Here is a 25,649-nt window from a genome sequence, read left to right as displayed (position 1 = left end):
TCTAACATACAGGTAAAATCCAGGAGTGTTGAAAGAAGATAGTAGAAAAGAAGAAGGTGCTTAGATGGAAGGACCCTGAAATAGGGCTGTCACATGCTTTCACAATGTTTTTTGATGGGGCTTTCAAGAGAAGCTCAGGAGTGGCTAGTGGAGGTATAGTCTTGTTGAACCTAGAAGGCAAGGAAGTATTTAAAGAAGGAATTGAATTACAGGTGTAGACCAACAATGAGGCTGAGTATGCTAGCTTAGAGTATGGGTTATAGCAATGTATCGAAAGAGGAATCAGAAGGCTTATCATCAAGGGAGATAGCTTGATAGTTATTACTGCAAATTGTTTGGAAAGCAAAGAACCCTAAATTCAAGGAATGGAATTTTCAAATAAGGAGGATGCTACCCAGGTTTTAGGAAGTGAAGATACAGCATGTGAAGAGAGAGCAGAACCAAGCTACAAATGCATTAGCAAAGGAGGGGTTGGGCAAGAACTTGGATGTATATGCCATCAATGTTACCCATAACCACTTGGACAACATCTTTGAAGGGACGTCTGATTGGATCAGATGAGGTAGCAAAGAATAGTGAGTAAGAATAGTGAAGGGTTTTGTTAGTAAGTAGGATCTAAACTTCCTTAGAGCAAATACTACAGTCACCATCACATGTTCTGCCACAGAATAAACCCTTTCCCCTTGAGTCCTTGTTCTGCTGACAAAATATAGAGGCCTCATGTAAGAGTGTTCTTTCCCCTGCTGGCAACAGTACTGATCCCACAACATCTTCACCCACACTAGGGTTTACAAAGAATTCCTTGCTCCGATCAGGTGGCATGACTACTGGCAAAGTACTCAAGATATCCTTCACAGATATCCTTCACCTGCATAAAAGCTTCTTCCTCCTCATCTTGCCAACTAAAAGGATCCTTTTGAGCTACCTATTGTAGTGGATATAATGTTTGAGAAAAAAGAAAGATAAACCTAGATAGATATCTTACTTTGTGGGTACAGGTCAGTCAACTCCTTAACATTTTGAGGGGCTTCCAATAAGATAAAAGATTTTACTCTTTTAAGATCTGCTTCAATCCCATTGTCTGAAACCACATGACCAAACAGACATACTTTGGATTGAGCCAAATGACGTTTATCTGGGTTCAAATGACCACCCAAATCATCTAATCCTTTCAAAGGTAACCTCAACTTCTCACAGTGGATCCATTTGCCACTGTATATACAAAAATCATCAATGAATACTTTGATAAAAGACCCTAGGTAGGGTTAAAACACCAATTTCATAAACCTTTGGAAGGTTATATGGGCATTTGTTAGCTCAAAGGACATAACCCTATAAGCAAAACACCCCCATGGAGTAATAAAGGTGGTTTTCTCTGATCCTCTAGAGCAATTGAGATCTAGAAGTATCCTGAGTATGCATCACATACACTATATCTTTCATGGCTTGCTATGCTATCTAGGATCTCATCTTGAAAAGGTAGTGGATAATGATCTCTTTTGGTCACTACATTCATAGGTTTAAAATAAACACAGACTCTTCATTTTCCATTTTTGTTTGGGCTTATCACTACTGGAGAAGCCCATTCAAAATTGTCAACTAGATATATAAACCCTGCTTTCAGTAATTTACCCACTTCCTCTCTCAACACTTGCTGGTGTATGACCCCTAATCTTCTCAACCTTTGTACACATGGCTTGGCCTCTGGCTTCAACTAGATCTCATGCTGCACTACAGATACTCCTCTAGCCCGTGTATAAGAGGAGATGAGTAGGTCTATAAACTGCTACAACATACTTATATATGTTGAAATATACAAGTGAATAGGGTGTGTGCGGGAACAAGCCCTTAGCAAGAGGTTGTAAAAGAGAATCTGTAAATGTGAGAGAAGCTGTGAAAAGGTGAGAAGTATCTACTGGGAGAGAATAAAGGGTAGCATGAGAAGATTTAGGAGGTGTGGAGATATTCTGGGAAGAGGTGGAGATATTCTGGGAAGAGGTGGAGAGAATCAAGCAAAAGAGGTGGAGTGAATCAAGGAGAGATCAGTGGGATTATATGCTTGGATGTAAACTCTATAAATTGAGGCATTGGCCTAATGAGAATTTGCTGGTTTTTCATTATCCATGCCTACATTAAGCTATCAGTTAATTGCTCACTAAAATCACATCTTAATTATCGTATCGTCTAATCTCTTTTCTAATGATGTCGATTCTAGCATTTGATCCACCATAACTCATCACATTGCTGCAAATTTAACATGGTATCAGAGCCTAGCTTAGAATCCATCAAATTTATGAGCCTATTATCTTGTTAATCACCTAGCTAATCAAGATTAGTAGATAATCAAGTTTTACCTCTTCTTTTCAAAGAGCTTCTGTACCCCCAGCTGGTGGAGGGGCTTGATCTCCCTCCACGCTTAACAATAGCCTCCAAGCCTTTAGCCACACATAGCCACAAGCCCCATGCTCCAGCCCATCAAAGCGATTCGCCATTTTTGAACCGCCTTCTGCAACTGCCAATTTTTGCGAATTCGCCAATGCCTTTTTTTTAAAAGGAGATTTGAGATCTTGTCTACACCAGAAGACATTGCTCTAATTCCTCTTGGCCCTAGGGGCTTTCAAGGGTGCTCTACAAGCTGGTGAAGACAGTTTTTGATTTCATCAAGTCTATAGTGAGATCCAAGCTCTCCATCAAATATGCCGGGTGACTTTGGTAAAATAGAGATTAAGCATTCAATGTTTGGCCAAATCTTGTGTTTCTTGGCTTAATTCTCTACTAGACTAATTGCTATTGATGGCCTTGAAAGGGGTTGAGCTCATTTGAACTCTAAGGCCCCAGATCTGGACTCCCCGCATACTCTGTTTTCTACACATAAAATAGAGGATTAATTTGCTAATCAGTGTGATTAATCAGTACTAATCACTATATTTTGGTGCAATTGAGCGTTCAAATTAACCATTGGGTATCTGATGCAGATCCTTTTAACTTCAGATTGCAATTCAGAGATGGTTTGATACTCCAACCTTTTAGTACAGATTTGTTACCCTTGGTTTAATGTAATTTCTGGTGAATTTATGCTGATAAATCTGTTGTAATCATCACCTAAACACCAGATTAAGTTGTAAAAGTGTAGACACTGCCCTTGAATCTTGAAATTGGATCAAGGGGTAAGACCCCCTTCACATCATCATGAGCACGGCACAAGAGATAGCCAAATTTAATGGGGAGCAATTTTATACATGGCAAACAAAAAACAAAAACCATGTATTTGCTCATGAGGAAAAATCTGTGGGGGCTAGTTGAATGAAGAGATGAATGCCCAGAGGTGAGTGGGGAAAATGAGTGGAAGAGCAGGAATGAGAAAGCATTAGGACTTATCGCACTCAGTTTAAATGATGAAATCATTCATCACATCACAGGGATACAATGGGCAAAAGATGCATGGGATGAACTCAATAAATTATTTAGCACTCAAGCAAAAAATTCAAAGATAAATCTGTTAATGCAATTCTACAAACTAGATATGAAGGAACGTGAACCTTTAATCACACACTTGAACAAATATAAAAGCATTAAGCAACAACTAGCAGCCATTGGCAAGAAGGTAGAAGATGATGAGGCACTAGCAGTGCTTCTGAAGAGTGTGGACAAAGGTGAATATGAAAACATTGTAGCAACATTAAAGAATGTACCTAAATTGAAGCTACACGAGATAGAAGGAGCTCTACTAGAGCAAGAGACCAGGGTCAAAGAGAAGAAATGGCTGGACTCAACAACTGGAGAAGAAAAAGCATTCTTCACCCGAGGAGGATTCTCTAGAGGACGAGGACGAGGAGGCAGAGTAGGAGGAAGGACCTTCACTTGCCACAACTGTGGAAAGCCAGGACACATGGCAAGAGACTGCTCTACAGCAAACCAGTGGAGAAGGAATGACATCAGCAAACTTCATGGAGGCTCCTAAGGAAGTGGAGTCAGATCATCTTTTCTGAGAGAGAGAGAGAGAGAAACCCCACAACCCAATGTAGCTTGCCCCAACAGAGTAAAACCACCTTTGAGCCATCGATGATGTAGGCCATGTGGTGAGCACTTTAGTCAAGGTCACGGGCACTTGTAGTAGCCTTGGACACAAAGAGAGAGAGTGTGTCAAGGACTATGAGTTTAGGGACTTGAGGCACTGGTCGCAGACTATTAAGTAGGAGGGAAACTTGGTATAGGGTCCAGGTGTGCTAGGAGTATTCACTTGAGGGGAGGTGTTGAAATATACAAGTGAATAGGGTGTGTGCGGGAACAAGCCCTTAGCAAGAGGCTGTAAAAGAGAATCTGTAAATGTGAGAGAAATTGTGAAAAGGTGAGAAGTATTTATTGGGAGAGAATAAAGGGTAGCATGAGAAGATTTAGGAGGTGTGGAGATATTCTGGGAAGAGGTGGAGAGAATCAAGCAAAACAGGTGGAGTGAATCAAGGAGAGATTAGTGGGATTAGATGCTTAGATGTAAACTCTATAAATTGAGGCATTGGCCTAATGAGAATTTGCTGGTTTTTTATTGTCCATGCCTACATTAAGCTATCAATTAATTGCTCACTAATCACGTCTTAATTATCATTTAATCTCTTTTCTAATGATGTTGATTCTAGCATTTCATCACCATAGCTCATCACATTGCTACAAATTTAACAATATACTTCTTTCTCACAACTTTTGTTAGGTCCTTGGCTAGCATCTTTTGTAAGACTTCTTCTCCACCACCTCACTGTACTTCATCTTCAGTCTTCAATTTCTCCCCTTCCTCTATGCAGAGCTGTACTGACATACACATGAGGTTAGAATCAAGATCTAGCAGTTGAACTTCTTCTCCTTCATCCTCTGACCTCCTCTGTTTCAGATTCTTCTATAGAGTTGGTCTCTTCTTCTTCTTCTTTTTGATGTACTACTCTCTGGAATCAACTCCTTTCCTTTGACCATGTCATATTTGACTTGTCTTCTCACTGGGGCTAGTCCAAACCCAAAATTAGATGTCCTCTCCACTAGTCCTACCCTACTCTCATGGAAATAAACTATGGCCTTCCAAGAATCAATGGAAATGTCTCAGACCTTGCTGGCATCACATGAACATCTAATTCCGCTGCTTCAAATCCCAAACATTTACCTGTAGCTTCTTAACAATTTCCAAACACCTAACTTTAGCATTATATGCCATTCTGAGCCTAAACTCTGATGGGGCTCCAACCATGAGCCTTAAAGCCTCCATTGTTTGCTGGGTCATTACATAGACTTATGCACCACTATCAATATATACCTTGGGGACTCTGTGTTTGTTCACCCAAGCATCTACAACTGGAAAATAATCCATGTCTCCTTTCACATGCATTATATTAAAATTGATCCCCCTTCTTTTCTTTTATGGGTTTTCTTGTGCTGACTAGCTTGCTCCATGTCCTTCTAAGTTTGGGGCATAACTACAAAATCTTGGGCCATGTCAGACTAGGACCCTTCTGCTAAAGGTCGTTCATCAAATCATACTCTTCTTCTTGAACACCCAAAGGAAAGTCTTGCATATCAATGTGTCTTTTGGACCTAGTTTTCTTCTTTCCTTCTTTGGGTTAATCCTCTACTTGCTTCCCCTACTTCTAAGGATAGGAACTAGCTATATCCCTTGGTTCTTGCTCACACTCAATATAAGGTGGTCCACTTTAGAGGTGGACTAGGACCTACTCTTGTGTAGGAAACTGCAACTCTCCCTTTGATGATGAGATGAGTCTTCCAAGGAATGGATTGTATCTTTGTTGAATGGATTAAGGCTATTTATGTATGAAGTTCTATTTTTGTGTGACAGGGCAATTGAATGCTTCACATAGAATTCCATGCCTCTTAAGCCATTCTAGAAATGGGGCTTAGACTTTGTAGGTTCGTTAAAGCTAGCTATCCAAAGAATAGGCAACAAATACATCCTAGTAGCAACGAACTAGGTGGAAGCAAAGGCAATAAAAAACTACAAAGCAACATGTATGGCCAAATTCCTGTATGAAGTGATCATGATAATATTTAGATGTTCAATTAAACTTGTAAGTCACCCTTCAGCATGAGGTATAAAGTTGGAAGCAATAGCGCCCATGCCAAGTCTTAAGATTGCTATATCAAAAAGGTTGACTTTGGAAGGATTTAAGAAGCATAGGATAGAACATCTCATAAAGCTGGATGAAAGGAGATTATTCAACGTATGGACATCTAAAGTGGTTTAAAAGAGAAGGAAGCTTCATGTGGATAGGAACTCAAATTTTAAAATCTTTTAGGAAGGAGATGCGGTGATGTTGTTCAATTCCAAGATGGGACCACACCCAGCACTAAAGCATATAATGAGATGGGCAAGACCATATCCCATTGAGACAATGCAAGACCTCCTTGCACTGGGTGCCACAAAGACTGAGAGTAGAAACCATGTGGGGTGGACCCATTCAGAAGGATCCCCTCATGACTATAAAAAATTTGGGAGTGTCTCTCCCTCTTTCAGGTCCAATAACAATTGAAGTGGTGCCAATTTTGAACAAAGGGTAATGAGGTTTTCGAAACAAGTACATGTAGACTAGGGTAAGCAGGGAGCCCTATATTATTTGCAAACGTGTTTAGAGAAAGGTCCCAAGGAGATCTAGAGACTCAAGGATGTCTTGAAGGAAAGAGAAATCAAAGTAAAAGAGGACCGCAAAGAGCTGCTACCCCTAAAGGTTGAGTTGTAGCAACATGAAAAGATATGAATGCAGATGTTGGGTTTGCAAGAAACCAACAAAGGTATGGCAAAAGAAATTGGGACTTTGAAGGTAACAATGGCTAGGCAAGAGCAAGAATAAGAGCACCTGGAGGTGGTCAAGGAAATATAGGTAATGGTTAGACAAAGGAAAATTTGAACTAATCAAGATAGAGGCCAAGCTTGGCATTTATGAAGCTAATACCCTTGCATAAGTGTTTATGAGTGTGCATAAGTGTATATGAGCTAGATGTAGGTAGAATGGAAGAACAAGGAGCATGCAGATGAAGAACCCCAAGTAGTGTGGGAAGGATATCTTGAGAAGGTAAAAGTTATCATAGAAGCGTCCCCATTACAGCAAGGATGACCAAAATAATCCACACAAACGTAAAGGACAACACTCAAGAAACGGGGGATGCTTAGGAGAAAAATGTGAAGCTACCACCAACCTTCTAGGAGCTAGCACAATGTTGACGTGGAAGAATTGAAGGAGCAAAACTACAAACTATATAATTAGGTGGAAGTCTAGAAAAACAAGTTCTAGAGCCTAAAGACCAAAGGCAAGAAGGAAATCGTAGAGCCAAAAAGAGAAGGGAAAGGAAAGGAGTTAGAGTTGTGGACCAACATCGATACGGATACAAATCCTATGCATGAATTAAGGTAGCACGTACCAAACATCTAGAAGACAAGAGAAGTGAGAATTTGCACTCAGATCCCACATTGAAGAGATGCAAGACCTGGTTGTAAAAGCAACAAAAGCAGGATAGGAAAACCATAAAAGCCCTTAGGAAGGAGGCAAGCGCAAACATGTCTAGGAGAACCTGGAAGGGAACTAAAGAGGAGGACTCACTGGATAAGCGTATTGTAGCCCCAATCACCACCAAGGCTCAGCTGACGAAGACATAGGTAGAGATCCGGATACGACAAGCACACGAAGGACTTGGAAGGTAAGGATGCCATGCTTCTAGAGTTAAGCAAGAAGGGAAGCTTTGGCACAATATAAACCACGCATGCCATCCCGAGGGGGGATATGGCGGTCATGCTACGACGCACAGCCGATGTGACCCTCCATACAATGGGCTCAAGATCTAGGAATTCATGAATCAGTAGGAGATGGTGCCAACACCACAACCTCAAGGATTGATTATAGGACGCAGTTGGGCTCAACATTGACTTTGCCTATGGAAAGCGAATAACAGTCCCACAGCTATATGGGGCAGCAGTGGTGTGTTTTTTTTTGTCTACCAGAAGCCCATGCAGAGAGGGTGACAACGCCATTCACTACTAGATTAAGCTGGAAAAAATGGACAGAAGAGAGCCGATGGGGTGCTGCCCCCAACTCAAAGAATTTGGAACGCCTCAAGAGATAAGGAGCCAAAACAACATATCTATTATGATGATTCCATTACTCTGAAACATAGAGAGCCTCATGCTTTTACTGCCAAGATGGCTATGTATCAGCCACGTATAGGGCAAAGCTTATTTTTCACAAGCCAATGTGATAGAAGCGGAGCACAAGAGGCTGGATGAGAAGGCAGATCTTGAACGCGCCCTAGTTAGCAGACACCGAATAGCCTTGTACATGGTGTGTATATGAGCCATGTATAGAGCAAAGCTTATTTTTCACAAGACAAGGTGATAGAAGTGGAGAACAAGAGGCTGAATGAGAAGGTCAGTCTCGGACATGCCCTACAAAGTAGACGATAGAACTTGATTACTTATAGATTTAGAGTGGATCCAGACTTGATCGCTTCCAGATCAAGAATGGATTTAGAAAATTTTTATAAAGTCTTTAGAGTCAAAGCAAAGGTTCGACTACAGGCACAGTGTTCGGTAGGCCGCGAGGTGTTGGTGGGTGAATGGATGCTTAGTGGCCTCACTGGTAACTAGCACAACAGAAGCTAGTAGTCTTACATTGTAACAACCTTTTACAATGGTTAGTACACAAATGAGTAAAGAGAGAGAAAAATTTCTCATAGGATAGAGGAAGAAGTTGTTACTAGAGTTCAAGAGAAAGATATAAGAGAGTCTAACTTACTCTTGTTGAGAGGAATTTAAGAGAGAGCACTATGCTGAGAGGAACTACAGAGAGAGAGAGCACTGCACTGCACTAAGAAGTGGGCATGTTGCCAGTTTGCTAAGGAATGGATTATGTCTTTGCTATGAATGGATTCAGGCTATCCGTATATTGGGTCTTCCAAGGAATGGATTATGTCTTTGCTGTGAATGGATCAGGCTATCTGTGTATTGAGTTCTATTTGCGTGATGTCTAGAATATAAATGTGTATATCATGTGTGATGCACTTTCATGTTATGAGCTTTCATTTATGAACTATTATGGGCATATAGATGGGGACTGTAGTTCACGTACCTAAGTCTTTCTTGCATTGTGAATAGCAGTAGGCACTCGCGATGCCTATTCGAAAGCCTTCTAGACAATTCTTTGGCTCATCTGGACTAACTTTTAGAATTTCCTGAATTCATGCAAAGTGGTGCTGAGCATGTTTTGCCCACTTATAGCATTGGGCATAGATGGATAGAGTGGCTAGATGATACAAGCTAGGTGGTGTACAACCACTGAAGTGGGCATGTTACCAGTTTGCTACTTGGATGAGTCTTCCAAGGAATGGATTGAGTCTTTGTTGTGAATGGATTTAGGCTATCCGTGTATTGATTCAGGCTATCCGTGTATTGAGTCTTCCAAGGAATGGATTGTGTCTTTGCTGTGAATGGATTCAGGCTATCCATGTATTGTGAGTTCTATTTGTGTGATGTCTAGAATATAAATGTGTATATCATGTGTGATGCACTTCCATATTGTGAGCTTTCATTTATGTACTTTCATTTGTGGGAATGTAGATGAGGACCGTAGTTCATGTACCTTTACACTGTGAATAGTAGTAGGCACTCATGATGCCTATCCAAAAGCCTTCCGAACCATTCTTTGGCTCATCTAGACGGACTTTTACATGTGCCATGTACAAGGTGTATGAGTTATGCAACCACCTAGTGGAGTTCAAAGAAAACTTGCATGTGAAGTAGTGGTTTCATATTACATTTTTGTGGAACTTGGTGGTTGACTTTTAGATTCAAAGCTTGTGTGGCATGTGGCTATGATTGGGGTAGGTGTAGAGACACTACCATGGATGCAACACTTTCCATATCCTTATCTTCTCCTTCATTTGGGAACCCCTTTTCCATGCACCTCTATCTTGTAAAAAAATACCATTATATTCACTTTATGTGGCACTTGGTGGTTGACTTTTAGATTCAAAGCTTGTGTGGCATGTGGCTATGATTGGGGTAGATGCAGAGACACTCTACCATGCATGCAACCCTTTCCATATATCCTTATCCTCTCCTTCATTGGGCATCCTTGGGTCCTTCCCATGCACCTCTCTCTCATAAAAAAATATTTCCATATGAGTGTGTTTCTCTCTTTTTGCATGAACTGCAATTTCAAAAAATGGGATTTAGGAAGAGGGAAAACATGCACCAAATATTTTTTTCAGTGCCCATTTTCCCTATTCCTAAAGGAAATGCTCACATGTCTGATAAACGAAATAAATACATCTTCATTAATATGTCATTGGTGCAGGAGATGACGCAACAATAACTAATCTTATGTGGTAAAGTTTACCACATAACCACTCTTATGTGGTAAAGTTTAGCAAAAAAAAATGTTTTCCTCATTTTCAAGCTAACCCATATGAAACACTGTCAATTCTTGTAAAAAGAAAGGGTTTAGCTGTTGCATAATGTCCACCCTTTAGCTGAACGGGGACGCTCGAATGCTAGTGTGCCATCCTAGTGAATTGGTATTGTGGGTACCCCGCATTAAATACTAGTTACCTAGTATTATTGGTATAGCTCGAGACCATGCTTGATGGGTGTATGCTGTTGAGGTGTAACAAGTAGTGCCATGCTTGATGACTCCATTGTGGTCAAAGTGGAACAAGTGGACTATGCTAGATAATTACACATGGTCAAAGCGTAACAAGTGGTTTATGCAATTGATGTGCCATGCTAATTGAAGTGTAACAAGTGGTAATACACGCCATGCTAGATGATGTGTATAATGATACTCTCATCGTAGTGAAACAAGTGGTGAGTGTATATTGTGTTTGTGTTATCCACATTTCATATTAGGATTGTTTGTGGATATGGCAATTAATTGGAGCAATTAATGTGTTTACGTTTGTGAGATAGGTGATAAGCAATGCGTGTGTCACACATGGAGGATCTTGTCTATATCATCTTAGATCATTATTGTTATTTCATATTATTTTATTAGCCATGTGCCAAATGATTGTACAAATTATTTAGGCAGGCTTGTAATAGTGTGTTGATGATGATGTTACTCTATTTTTCTTGTTTTAAACTATGTCCTGTCTTATCAATTTGATTCAAGTCTATGGTTTAATCCTTGATGTATTTGTGAGTTTTTATTAATTCTTCAAGAAGTACATGAGGTCTCGTGACATTAGCAGAGCTTAAAGCTTCACAACCTATTTTAGGTAATTGTGCGAAGGAAATTTGTGAGATTTTTGAAATTTGAAATGAAGGTATGCATAATTTCTCAAGCTTGGGTCATATACGGGACATTATTTTTTGTTGTATGGCCTAGCTGTAGCAACGTGTGGGTCACCTACTTGTTGAGGTTTAATGAGTGTGGTGTAGCTCGTGGGATGCCATGGCTAACATTTGCCTTTCTCTCCTTATGCCTCGGGGGATGGGGCTCTAAGGAGGGAATAATGTAGTGGTGTTGGTAACATAAAGGCTCGTAGACTTGGGGGATGCAAAACTAGAGAGAGAGAGACACCGAGAGAGAGAGAGAGAGAGAGAGAGAGAGAGAGAGAGAGAGAGAGAGAGACGCCCTCCACCTGGCCAATCACAATTGGAAGCCTTTCAATCTCTCTCTCTCTCTCTCTCTTTTGAAATGACTGGAATTGAACACCATAACAAACACATAGTACCTGTTACTACGTGCCTCGCGATATCGTCCGAGGAGATTCGATCCCACGACTTCACGAACACTTCCACCATCTAGATTACCGATTTTTGGGAGAAGCCTTTCAATCTCTGATGTAATTCCCGTGAGGTATTTGTTATCAATTTTGAATAATTTGAAAGTTTTATAACAAACTTAACCCCTTCAACTCTAAAATTTGGTGGTATTTTTTCACATTTCACGATACCATATCTGGGTGGAACAATAGAGAGCATACGAATAGAGTACCCGTTATTTATTAACACACATTAACACACTGGCACACTCCCGCTACCTTATCTAGGTAGTGAGATGATAGCAAGGTCGTCTTGGCTTCTCAAACGTCGTAATGCCGATGGCCACCCTGCTCTTTCAGGCTTGCTGGGGCCTTCCTTCTTCTCCCATCCCCCTTCACTCTCATGCCTATCGGCGCCGTAGCAGTAGCAGCAATCTATTCATCCCTTCCGTCTGGCCATCTCTTAAATTTGTTATCAGGGCTGATGCTTCCCGAGACGACGGAAGAGCACAGGTGCCAGTGGTTTTCATACCCTATGTCAGGTGCATTTGATCTGATATCTTCGTAGAATCAAATGCATTTTGATGCATGTGGAGAGAGAGAGAGAGAGAGAGAGAGAGAGAGGGAAGCGGGGGGTGCCCATCTTGAATCGCGCTTGGCTCTTGTGCAGAATAGATGGAGCTCTCACATAGGAAGCGCCGTAATGATAGCGTTAACAGCGTTTCAAATGACCGCATCCTTATCTGTGGAGAATGCTAGGTTGAACTGGTCGTTAGGAGCAGCCGAGGCAGTGCTGTATTCCCCCGATACCAAGGTTCCTCGAAGTGCAGAAGTGGCCCTCAGAAGAGCAATTCCAGCCGTGAACTCAGCTACCAAGAAAATACAGGTTTCTTTTTTTCTTTTTCCATTCATGTGCTGCCTCTTTACCATGCAGAAACGATGTGACAAGGCCTTCGTCTGTCACCAGGATTCCTTAGAAGACATCTTCTATTTACTTCGAATTCCTCAAAGGAAGCCATTTGGGACCATGGAAGGTGATGTCAAGAAGGCTTTAAAGGTGAAATCGTACTTCTGCATTGGCTACAATTATCTAGGGTGTGATTTTGGCATCGTAGACCTGAGGACTGTGGGTTGAGGAGCAGCGAAAAAAGTAGATGTTGAGTGCATACAGGCGACTACAGGTGCTGGTAACAAACTAACTCCACACTAAGCTACAATGAGACCGTGGGCAGAGGAGGAGCAGCATCAAAAGAGGAAGGTGGCAAGATACAGGCATACCAACTACAGGTTGAGTACAAAGCATGGTGATGGCAGCAATATGAAAGCTGACAAATGCTCTTTTTCTTTAGTTGGGTCAGGCAGCCAGCAAAACCAGGCCTTGCACTGGTCCTTCCAAATAACTCATAACAATACCCATCACCCCCCGCACCCCGCTTGCCCCCCCCCCCTGCTCCACCCAAACACACACCCACACCGATCGTTACCCTTAATAGTTGTCGTCAAGACTGGCTCATCCCTTTCGTCTCGTGTTGTCATCACCAAGCTCCTACCAGACATTATATTTGGTTCTTACCTCACTACTATGAAGTTTCCAATTGTTTACTTACCATTTTTATTAAGTGGAAAGCAGCATGGAGGAGTTCCATCAGATGAAAGTAGATAAGGCGCTTTTTTTCACCTAGAGGAGATCCGCTTTGTTTCACCTAGAGGAGATCCGCTTTGTAGCGATATCACTTCAAATATTTCGTGCTTTTGTCATCCCAAAACCCTATTTTCTTACTCCACCACTGAAAATTGCTAAGCAATCAGACTGTCTAGAAATTATTTGTCTTCCACTTTCATTTAACTTGGCGAAACTCCCCTTTGCCGTTGCATTTATTGAAATAAAAAATTTAAGGCACCATCCCACGGAGACCAAAGCAATGGCTCAAAGACCTCCGTAGAGAATCTAAAAAAATCACAAAGATCCAAAGTGTCCCATGCAAGCTTTGCTGTCTTGCAAGATCAAATGTACAGTATGATAGACCTTTTGACAGAAAGGGCTATCAAAGAACCTTGTGCATCCTTGGAATCCCATCTTCTTTGCTCTTGTGTAGGAGCAAGATGTTCTACCTCAGCTCTTGGAGCTCTATGAGTAGCTCCCCTTTGAGGTGTTGCTGGCTGCAAGGTATGGTCACGTTGGCGATCGTGTTGGGGATCCAATTCCTCCATAGTATGAGAGTCCCTCAAAGTGCTCCCATTGGCTTTGAGAGTGAATAAGATCTGGCCATATGGCCCTGAGAGTCTATGCCTGAAAGGGGAAGAAGGAAAGAGGGGGGGGGGGGGGGGAGGGGGGTTGGGGGAGGTGTGTGGGTCGTCGTCCTTCTCAATGGTGTCACTGCACCATGCACTCCAGACATGCAAATCAGTGAGGCTGCTGTAGTCCCATGGCGTGAACGAACTCGAGGGTGTTGGAAGGGTCTGGCGACCATCTGAGGAAGATCCAGGCATAGTGCCATACTGGTGTGGCTCTCCTGAAAGCGCAGAGCAGGGTCACATCTTCATGGCTGCGCAAGCATGTGCCATTTGTTTGAGAGCAAGTTTGCAGGCAGAGATTCCAAGCAGCAGCATTAATTATCTCTTCTTCATGGGAGGGAATCTGTTCTTAAAAGATGGCATCAATGTGAGTTAGCAAGAACAAGGAGCTTCCTCTGCAGTACAGGCAAGGTTTTACAGCAAAAAGATCTTTGAATCACATCATTGAAGATGGAATAATGCACTTTTAGGAACTCTTGTATGGGGGTTAATATGGGAACTACCAGAATAATCTTTTGTAAGAGCCGCATTATTTGCCTACTTCCCAAAAGGTCCGGTTTGCATACAGGTATGGTATGGATGCAAGCTTCAAAGAACTTGACAAGGCTTGTTGGAAGATTAAGAGGCAGTATTTCAGTAGTTTGGTGAAGTTTGTGAAAAATCGGTACCCAAGGATAAGGAATCCTTTTCCGATATTGACAAGCAATTTTTTTTCCAAAGTTACCAAGCTATTGGAATATGCACTATGTTTAATGGGAGCACTCCTTTGAATCAGTGGTGAGAGATGCAGCTTTTAATAGCTATGGGATCCTAAGTAAATCATATGGCATCAACAAGAGAAGGGAATCTCTAAGGAGCATGCATTGGTTTAGTTGACAAGGGGGCTCTGGATCAACCCCTTTGCTGCATGACTATCACGAGGATTTGAAGCTGAAGCAAGGTGCACAATCATAGGCAAGGAGACCATGACACCTGCGACATACCAGTATGGGCACATGGCAAAAGACGACAAAGATCACGGTAAGAGGTATATGAATTAAGAGACCACAAAGTTAATGGAGTCAAAGGAGGCAAGGGGAAGGCAGCAAGGCACTGACTGGTCAAATGGAGAGAGTGGATGGTAACCTGCGGTAACTAGGAGCAGATTGTGACTCACAAACTGGCGGCGACAAGCAGGGCAGTATTGGTGATCAACACTAGCCATGTTGGGAGGAAGTAACTATGGGAAGTAGATAGTCGAGTAATGAGGAAGTCAGCGTAAGTGTCAAGTCTGATCTTTTTATAATAAGTTGTAGAGATTAATGGTCTTAGGTGGGAGGAGTCTAGATGGCTGTCTTTCATGGCGGCTGTGTAGAAACCTTTGAATAAAAGTCATTTCAACATCTGTAGGCATGACTAAGGATAAGATGAATGAATGGGGAATGTATGAATGAGACAGAGAGAAAGAGAGAAGTCGTGAGTTCAATTGCCAAAAGTCTCATTGTCATCAAGCAATCGTTTAGTCAAATCTGATGATGAGTAAATTGAGCTTCCTGTAACCATTTCATAATGATGATCTCTCACTTTTCTGATGATGTCGTTATCTTTTACTGTGTGTGTATATATTGGTAATATTAGATTAGCAGGAAGTTACTGTTTACACGCGCAAGCCTGTAGTTTTATTGCTATACCAACATACTGCTAGTACTTGTAAGATTATTGCTAGTTATTCCTGGAGCAGTAAGACTGCTAGCTACTCTATAGCCAGTAGATTCTGTTTTACTGCTATCTGGCGATCCGGATCCAAAATGCTATCCTTTCATCCAGTCCTTTTGTTGGGAATGATATGAAGGTGAAAGGCTGAGGAGGAACTTCCTGTAAATGCTACTAGACTGTTACTGGAAGTTGACGCTAGTAACACTCAATTCTCGTTTCGGAAGTAATTTTGGGGTTACCTTTCACCTCAGCCACATGAGCTGCCTTTGGCTTGTCCTTTGCCTGCGGGCAACTTGCTTTCATATGTCCCATTTGACCGCAAGTGAAAATACAACCAAATCGTACCGAAAATAACAGCCGAATCGGCTAAGTACATGACCCAGTCTCTCAATCATGGGAGACGAGAAAAACATTTGGGGACGAAGATGGGCTCTTCCTTGCTGGCTGGCCGCTCTTGGAGGAAGGCTATCTTATTCAACGGTGGGGAGGGGGGGACAGCACATGTGGCCTATAAAGCCAAGTAACCCTGTTGTCTTTGATCCTGAGGAAAGGACCGCTGCTCCAAATCCTGGTGCTTCTGCATATGCCCATCAGAGTCGCCTCGAAGCTTCTCCCACTGGCCACGGAGGGTGTGTATGATGTCTGTCCGTATGCTCCTGATAGACTCATCGGGTGGCATGGTAGTGCCCTCTATGGCCTCGCTGGGGAGTGAACACGCCAAATTTCGTACCTCTAACAGGGACTTGTGGGCCTCCTCCCAACGGGGGCTGCTGATAACGGGGCTGTCATGATACTGTGATGAGAGAGAAGGGTGAGGTCCTGCCCCGTCTCCTCATATGCTAGCTCCCCCAAGTGATGGTGCAGGTTGGTGCCTGGTCCACATTTTCACCATGGACCCAGGTGTTGTTTCGGAACCCTAGGCTACTGTCCCCCAGGTGATGGTGTGGGTTTGTGCCTGGTCCATGGTGAAAATGCGGAGGATCCACATTTTCACCATGGACCCAGGTGTTGTCTCGGAACCCTAGGCTACTGTCCCCCAGGTGATGGTGTGGGTTGGTGCCTGGTCCATGGTGAAAATGCGGAGGATCTGCATTTTCACCAAGGACCCAGGTGCTGTCTTGAAAGCCTAGGCTACCCCCATGTGATGGTGTGGGTTGGTGCTTGGTCCATGGTGAAAATGCAGAGGATCCACAACCAAACCTGTTGCGCCTTGGGAGAATCCCAAAGGCAATGCCGATGTGACTCCAGAGGGTGTCCACATCTAGAACAGAGAGCCGGCTGATCTCCAACTGCCAACCAGTTGTCCACTGCCAAGCTATTTGCCAAAGGAAAAGAGTAATCTTCCGTGGCTAGAATCTGTCCCACAACCACTTCCAAAAATCTCAGAGGAAGTGCGTGGGGATGCCTTGTATCTGCTAGTGTGCTGCTACCACTGGCGTACTATCGACCTCTGGCATGTGAATCTTGCGGCCCAGATGGATTGTGTACTCAAAGAAGGGGATGTTGGGGGCATTCTTGGGGGCGAAGGAATTGTGCCACGGCCACTCACCAAGATCCCACTGTAGATGATCAGTGGGGCCAGCCCTCCCATAACCAGATCTCTCTTTGGTCACTTGGCTAGAGGTGGGTTGACATGACATCAGTGATCATTGAACCCAATCACTCTCACCCCCTGTAAAGTGCAGTTGTTGAGGCCTCTATCGAGGGGGGGATCGGCTCAATCTACGTTGTGGGCTTATAGGAATATCATGTCTGGTAAAAACTCCTACCCACTTAGGGGGAGGCAGGTCTTGGACCGCTGTGAGCCACTCGGGAGGGATGGAGTCGTCGATGTCGAGGGTGAGTCTGTTTGTGCCTCGGATCCCCGTTAGGCTCCTCTCCTGAGCCTCTGGCGGGGGCCGCTTGAAGGTGAGCCACTCTCCAAAATGAGGATGGGAGCCAAGCATGTGTGGCCACTAGGAAACATAATCAAGGGGTTCCAATCCAGCAGTTGCCAAAGTCTCTCCTTGTCTTGAATTGGGGGAGACTATTAAGGAGCAGAACAAATGTGGTCCTAGGCTCGGACAAGGCTGGCCACAAATCGGTCCTTGAAGGTTGGGCTTAAGCCTCTAGATGCCATCCCTCCGGTGGGTGAGGTCCTGTCATCTCAAAGAAATCCCTTGTGCCTCTGTCTGATCCCGAAGCCTCTGGATGCCATCCCTCCAGTGGGTGAGGCCCTGTCATCTTGAAGAAATTTTGTGTGCCTTTGTCCCCAACGTGAGTCTAGAAAGTCATGTAAGCATGGAATCTGTACGCCACTCCCCCCTCCTCGGTGGAATTGATCTCAATACGGGCCGTGGCCATCTGAGCCTCAATCCAAGGGTTGTTTGGTGTGAGCTCCTACAGGCGCTAAAGAGAGGCTAGGCTGCGGCGGAGGCTCCTCTCCTGCTCTCTAAACTCTACTAGTTTGGTTTGAGCTGCCTCTTAGAGAATTGCGTTGATCTCGTTGAGCCCAATATCTAGAGTCGCCGCGCCACTATGCCCTTATGAAATACCAAGCTCTCTTATAGCTCTTCAATCCTCCTGCATATCTCCGGGTCCTGGATCAAGCACTTGGGTATGCAGAGGCTCTGCTGACTATCCTGTTGCCAGGGGTCCTCCAGAGAGAGGATGATAGGCGAATGGTCTAAAAAGGTAGTGCCGGCTAAAATACCCAAACCTTCTTGTCCACGTGCCCACTTATCAACCCAGCCACATGTGCCAACATCGAGGTGGCTGTTGTCGGAGATTCCAACACTTGCCCTATCATTTTCCCAATGATAGGGAGAAGTAGAAGGTACTTTTGCATGCATACACATTTTCAGCCGTAGAAAGGGACTAGGATTACCCTTCATCATGAGCGGAATGAGAGAGGCAAAACTCTAGTAAGAATTTGACAATGCATTGAGAAGTGTACGCACTAATGAAGTGTCTGGATAGATCTCATCAATGCTAGCAAGCTGCTCTTTGAAATCTTTTATCCTTGTAAGGAACACATCCATAGAGTCTTTCTCATTCATGTGCTCGGACTCCAATTGCTTGCGTGGATAGGTAACATGGGCCTCATTACACACGTGGTAAAGCGCTACAAGCACATCCCAATCCTGTTTGGGAGTCTTGCATGAACGAATGTGTGGAATAATGGCCCACTTCACAGACAAAGGAAGCAAAGCATCCGAGTGTACATCCCTGCCATCCCATCTGACTTGCTCCGGAGTAGTAGGAGCAGATGGAGGTATGACATTAGAGTCCTCTGTATCTGAACCACATGAGCCTGTTGTTGCATTGGCGAGGTAGGGCGTGCCTCATTGTCAACAACCACATTCCATAGCCCTTTGGCAACCAATACATGACACATCATATATGACCAGAGAGGATAGTTGGTGCCATCCAACTTGTCCTCTACTAACAACATCCCAAATACATCATTGCTAGCCGTGTCTCTTCACACACTTGTCTACTCCACAAAAATGTCATAGCACCAATATATTGCAGATACACCCAATGTACGGGGAAAAAACCTTCTAGTGAGGGAAAAAGTGCCTCGGCCAACTAAGTGTGTTCACACACAGCATTGCTTGTGACATAAATGTCTACAGGTGGGTTCGTGGAGGTGCCACATGGCAGTCCCCTATTGATCATTTGGTCGGCAACCTATTTATGCTAGTCGTGGACACAAATTAGCAGGCCGATCATTCCAAATCTGGCCAACTAGTATATTTGCATCATATATATACGAGCCTGGGATATTTGCCAAAGTCATCCACTTTCCTCAGTGTTGGACTTCATAGAGTGTGACTGTAGGGACAGTGCTAGCCAGGAGCGTACTAGTCATAGGGCTGCGGTTGATGTTTTCACTCAGCCATATCCCTTGTACTAGAGATTCAGTTGTATTACTTCTTTCTTGTACATAATGCATACAATAGTTTAGGACTCTTGTGTGTGTGTGTGTGTGTGTGTGCGCGCGTGTGATTCCGCTGTACTCTTCTTTCTATCTTTGAAAACCCTAGTACATGGGCACAAATGTTCTACATTCTGCCTCGTACGTCAGCTTGTCCACTTCCGTGCAGCGGCTCCATTGGTGCCTTCACACGCCCGCCCGCCCGCCCGCTACCTATGGATCTCATCCATATCATCTGGGGGCATTTGGAGTGCATAGCGGGTGATTTAAAAAATATGCAGTTGCATTGGGCAGCCTTTTTTTTACATTTGGAGCTTGAGTCCCATCCTCACCTGTGGGGCCATCAATGGCAGTCTCACCTGGCACTAAAGTCCTCTAGTGTGGCTCTTCCCCACTCCCCCACCAATGTATTCTCCATCCAAGTGTGGCCAGCCATGGAAGGAGCTCCTCTTTATTTACTTTGTACTTTCTACCTCCACCGAGGGTTGTAAGTGATTCTTATTTTATGTTACACACTTGAGCCCACCTCTCCTCCAAGGTGTGTGGTCAAAGTACTGACATGGATTGCATGACGCCTGGTTGGCAGGGGACTTGTGTCTATGCCAAGGCTCAATATACTGGTTCTGATATTATGGGACTGTTTTGTCTTGCCCATTTACTAAGGACATGATTATGATATTTGGATGGTGCTGGAAATCTTTGTTGAAGGGGTTTTCTTGCTGCTCAGGAGCAAACTGGTCTTTATGTAAGTGGTCGTATTTGTTCTTTGTCCTTGTATGTCAAAACAAAATACCCCAATTGAAGATAATGAGGTTTAAATTTTACTTTTTTGGTTCAATGGAGACGTACTAACTTCTAAGTGAGGTAAATCAGCGTACTGTGTAGAGCTTTCTTTCTGGAATGCTTGCAATTTGATTTGAGATGTTTGTCTCTTTTGTTTTCTGATAATAGAGCATCAACTTGCTTGTTCAGAACCTATATCTAGTTTGATTTCGAATGTTTTGTAGCCTATCTTGTCTGCGTTTTTGACAGTTGTAGATGTTTTGTCTTGTTTTTGTTTTGTGGAGGCACTGGTTTAACCCCCGTCCCTAACTTTTTTAATGCTTATGGCAGCTTGCAATGGAAGAGAAGGATTCAATTTTAGCCACAGTGCCGATTAATGAGAAAGAGAGAGGCATACAATTGCTTGAAAGTGTAACATCAGGCAAGGTAAGTTCTATAATTCACTTTGGCTTCATGCCAAAACGTTCAAGAAACGTTTTTCATTGAATCATGTAATATACAAGCCTTAGATATCTTAAGCTATTTTATGTGAGTGTCTAAATCATAGCTTGTGTTTTACACTATCCGGACGCATTTTGTGTGGATATCTTTTTGTAAGCTTCAGTAAAGTGGACAGGAAAGAAATCAAAACAAATGTTTTTTTGCTCCACTAAAAAGAAATGAATCTAATATTGGACCCTATAAGTTATTTATTGAAATTTAGAGATTCACAGGAAATCTTTGGCAATCTCCAATCCACTCTAAAACTTGGAGAAATTATGGAAGTAATGATGTGGCTGACGGTTACCATGTGGAGAAGCCTTTGTGACGGATCCTGATTCGATTGTAAACATTAGCTGGCCAATGCAGCCCTTATGAAAAATCCAGCACGAAGCAATAAACCAAGCCGTGGCTAGCAAAACTTGGTTAACCACCAAAGCTCTAGAGGCCAAGTCGAGCTTCCTCCTACTCCAGCGATAAAGTTTGCTTTTAATGCTTAAGAGCACTGGAGCAAACTGTTGTGCAGGGGAGATGTCAACGCCCACCTGACAACCAAGGTATCTGGCACAGCATCCTCTCTCAATCCAAGTAAAACCAACATCTGTACCCCAATCTGCAAGAGGAGAATCACTGATCCAAAAACCAACTGATTTATGCCAATTGATAGTAGTTCCTACTGCCAAATAGAAGGCCTCCAAGGCTGTCCGGAAAGCACATAAACAAGCATGTGAAGCCTCAAGGAACAATGCCATATCATCTGCTAACTCAGAGTCCTAAAACTCTCCCTCTGTGCATAAAGGCAGCCTGAGACCCACAACACCAGGGGCAGCCCGAAGAAACCTGCTCATAGCCTCAGCCACAATGATGTACAGTAAAGGGGCGAGGGGACAACCCTGCCTCACAGAACGGGAAATCTGAAAATGCTCGCCGCACCCCCCACAAGCTAAAACAGTGCTATGAGCCTCCCTGTATAGGCAGGACACCCCTCTGATCCAGTTTTGGGAAAGCCCCATGTGTGCCATAGTGCCCTCCAAAAAATCCCAATCCACTCTGTCATAAGCTTTTTCAAAATCAAGCAAAAGAATGGCAAGAGGTTGTTGACTAGACTTTGCCCACTCGACAGCTTCCCAGAAAGAAAAGATGTTATCTAATATACTCCTTCCTTGGAGGAACCCATTCTGTTTATCATGGATGACTAGTCCTTTGGAGAAGCGGCTGCAACCTTATACTCAAGGCTTTAGCTAAGATCTTATATGCAGATCCAAGGAGAGTGATGGGCCTCCATTGCTTGATGTCAGTCTTGTCCCCACTCTTGGGGATAAGGTGAATTAGCCCCTCCGTGAGGTATGGCGGCATCATACCCGACAGCCACATTTCCTGAAGGGCAATAGTGATAGCATCTCCAATACGATCCCAAAAAAGAATAAAGAAGGTGGGAGAAAGACCATCATCCCTTGGGCATGAACCACTGGAAAGAGCATGCAGTGCGTGAAGGAATTCATCATTTGAGAAAGGGGCATCTAGGGAAGAACACATAGCATCTGTAATGAGCCTGGGCATGCACTCCCAAACTTTCTGCCATGCCACTTCTCTCGGAGGAGAGGGCACCTCTGTGGTCAACAAAGACCGATAAAAATCTGAAGCAATACCCCTTACCTTATCAGGCTCAATCTGAACCTCACCTTGTGAATCCTGCAAGTACCTCACAGAATCCCTGCTATGGGAAGGCCTGTGTACTGAAAAAAACTCTTTGTTGCATCTGCCACCCATCTGAGTCCAAAAAGCCTCATTCGCATGAAACATAAACTCAGCCCTCCTGTCCATGGCCAACTGCAGCTCTCCTCTAACTATGGTCAAGAGGTCTGTAATCAAGACGCAGGTGTCCTCAATGGTGGGTGCAATCCATGGCAAGGCACCTATGTCTTTGAGGAGGTTGTTGAGACAATGGGCCATGCAAAAAGAAACTGTGATGGATGGATACATTGACTCAATAATGCTCCCGGCTGCCCTATTTGACGCCTCTCCATCCGCCACCATGCCGACCACAAGCTCCGGCCCAATGACCTCGATCGTGGGCCTTCCCAGTGCCACTCGCATCATGTGACTCGATGAAGTACACTTTGCCCCTTGAGTAGGCCACCACTCCATGGATGGAGCGCTTGCGCGTGTCACTCCATCCGTCTACAATGAGAGAGACTCCGTTAGTCTCCCATGTTGCCTTTGTATCCCCCGCCGCCTGCTCAAAGGCCAACTTCTCCCTATCAAGCAAAGTGGTGCGAATCTTTTCCGATGAAGGTGGCACATAAGAGGGGCCATATTCCCCGATCTTTGTGGCCATCTCACGGAAGTAAGGAGACCTATTTCAAGTAAGGAAAACCATGTAGCATGTTAGCTTTTTTTGGCAATATGACAAATGCTTTGAAGCATGAGACATTAAAAAAAAAAGAGTGAAGAGAAGTAAGGAAAACCATGTAGCATGTTAGCTTTTTTTGGCAATATGACAAATGCTTTGAAGCATGAGACATTAAAAAAAAAAAGAGTGAAGAGAATTGAGTCTCGACTCTCACCGTGCCGCTTGAAACGCAATGTGGTCGTGGTAGAAGAACCTAGCCACCGACCTATCCACCTCATCCTTCAATTTTGGGTTCCAATTCTCGTTAAGAGTGGATTGACGGCGGATGGGAATGGAGGCACCCGATGTGGATGGAGTGGACTTGAATGGTTGAGAGCTTGAAGCAAGATTTGGGTTCCTCTCCACCTCCATTCGCGTCGGTTGCTCTCGTGCTCTCACCACATCATGAGGATCAACGGCAACATGTCGCCCTCTCTTTGCCGCCTCGGCCGCCTCATAAACCTTGAGCTTCTCAAGAAGCTCCGCTCGCTTCTCAGGAGTAACGCGTGCGCAAAATTGCACTTGATGACCGGCCTCGTGCAAAAAGTGAGCTCGCACTTTGTTGGCGCCGCCACTTCTCTTGTAGGAACAAAGCTTGCAATTCCATGCCCTTGAACCACCGCCCACTCCACGACTAGCGTAGTGGACCTCATCCCACCATGACCATGTGTGCACCGCCGGCCTCCTTCGTGAAGAGCCCGCAACGGAAGATGTGGCGGCGGCGCCTTCACCTTGAGATGCCATGAATGATGATAGTGTGAGAGAGAGGGAAGAAGGGTGCAATAGAGAGTTGCAAGTATTGCTTGACTCTTGAGGCTTGCAAGTCTCAAGAGGGATGGATCATGGAACTTGGAGAGAGAGAGAGAGAGAGAGAGAGAGAGAGAGAGAGAGAGATGGCTTGGAGAGAGAGAGAGAGAGAGAGAGATGGCTTGGAAGTTGGCACAACTTGGAACTTTGAAGTTTGGATTTGGAAGCTTGAGGCTTGAGAAATGAGTGTGGGTGCAATAGAGAGTGTGCCTTTTTTTATAGCTGGAAATCTGCCCGTTTCTGCCCGTTTCTGGCCGTTTTCTGCCCGTTTCTGGCCGTTGGAGACGTCCCCTCACCGCGTCCCCTGTACGTCCTGCGTTTCGGGAACGCGTCCCCGGGACGCCCTCATGCGTCCCCGTGTTGCACGGCGTCCCCTGCGCGTCCCACCCGTCCCCGCGTCCCGCGTCCCTACGGCCCGTCCCCGTGTCCCGTGTGACTCTGCCCAAAAGGCCACCCTTTCACCTCTCACGCTAGATGCATAGATATTCAAGATTCCCAATTTTTGACTCTGATGATCAAGATCCATTGCACTCTAGCAGGGATGATAACATCGTGCCCAATAACATGAGGCATAACAGATGCTACCACTGAAATGCTAACACCCCCTCTAGTCCCAACAGCCGAAGACTAGAAGGTGTGGCCAGCAAGCATCTTACCAGTTTTGCCACACTGAGATCTATCCAATTTGTGTACCTGCAACAAAAGTATATCCATAGACCCTCCTGGAACAACAGGGTGAAGGTGGTCCTTCAGAAGGCGCTTCCTGCCATGGGTGGGAAGCCCTCCAAGGCCCTGAACATTCCATGAGACGATTCTCATGGAATAGAAGAGGGTTTGACCCCCGATCTAAGAAGACGATGGGCAGCCTGAGGACGCCTCTCATAATGCTGGAGGACGGGATAATCCATGGGGCAAAGTCCACTCAAATGCCCTTGTCCGAGTCCCTGCACAGTACCTGCATATGTACGAGAAACCTGTGCGCCTTGCGGGGCATCAAGGGCAATGGCATCATGCTGAAAATCTTGCAATACATGATCCCCATTGCGCTGAACATCCTGCATATCGCCCCCTCCAAGTAGAGAGGACTCAACAAAATCATCCTGATCTGATATATCATCTCCCTGCAAAGATGCATGAGCTGATACATCCCTCTGCCGAGAAACATCATCTATCTGAGTTACAAGATATGAGGAGGTCTTCCCATCAATCGCACCAGGGGGGCGGGCGTGAGAGATAGCTCGCCACACTTGGCGGATTGTGAGACGGGAAGGATCCAAGGGAGGTGGCTCCTGAGAAGCACGCTTGCGAGGCCTCCTGTGACCCCGAGTCCGAGGGCAATCTCGAGCAAAGTGACCCTGTTGTGACAAACCCGACACTAATCGGGTTTACCTGCAATCTCCATACATTGCTTCAAAGGACCACTAGGGCCCGGAAGCAAAACATAGTTCTCAAATAGCTCACTGTCACGGGCAAGAACCATGACCCTGGGGACAGCATTTGCCGAGGCAGTGACCACCTGGGCTGAAGATGTCG

At 44.4% G+C, this 25,649-nt stretch overlaps 1 protein-coding gene across 2 annotated transcripts in view; it reads left to right on the top strand.

Moving 5' to 3' along the window:
• Positions 1–12,003: 12,003 nt before the first annotated feature.
• The window catches only part of LOC147610383 (Cyclophilin-like peptidyl-prolyl cis-trans isomerase family protein), an 87,841-nt gene continuing 74,195 nt past the window's right edge, over positions 12,004–25,649 (top strand). For both annotated transcript variants that reach the window (XM_086786396.1, XM_086786398.1), the window contains exons 1-4: positions 12,004–12,258; positions 12,416–12,631; positions 12,713–12,802; positions 20,768–20,863. In XM_086786396.1, coding sequence (XP_086642522.1) covers positions 12,079–12,258; positions 12,416–12,631; positions 12,713–12,802; positions 20,768–20,863 — 582 coding nt within the window. In that variant the 5' untranslated portion in view covers positions 12,004–12,078. The remainder of the gene's footprint in view (positions 12,259–12,415; positions 12,632–12,712; positions 12,803–20,767; positions 20,864–25,649) is intronic.

This window comes from Cibotium barometz, chromosome 49 (genome assembly GCF_041138505.1).
Source record: "Cibotium barometz isolate CiBa-2024 chromosome 49, ASM4113850v1, whole genome shotgun sequence".
In the NCBI taxonomy this organism is placed as follows: Eukaryota; Viridiplantae; Streptophyta; class Polypodiopsida; order Cyatheales; family Cibotiaceae; genus Cibotium; species Cibotium barometz.
Note: the sequence above shows the minus strand (reverse complement) of the source record. Positions and strands in the feature narration are given on the sequence as shown.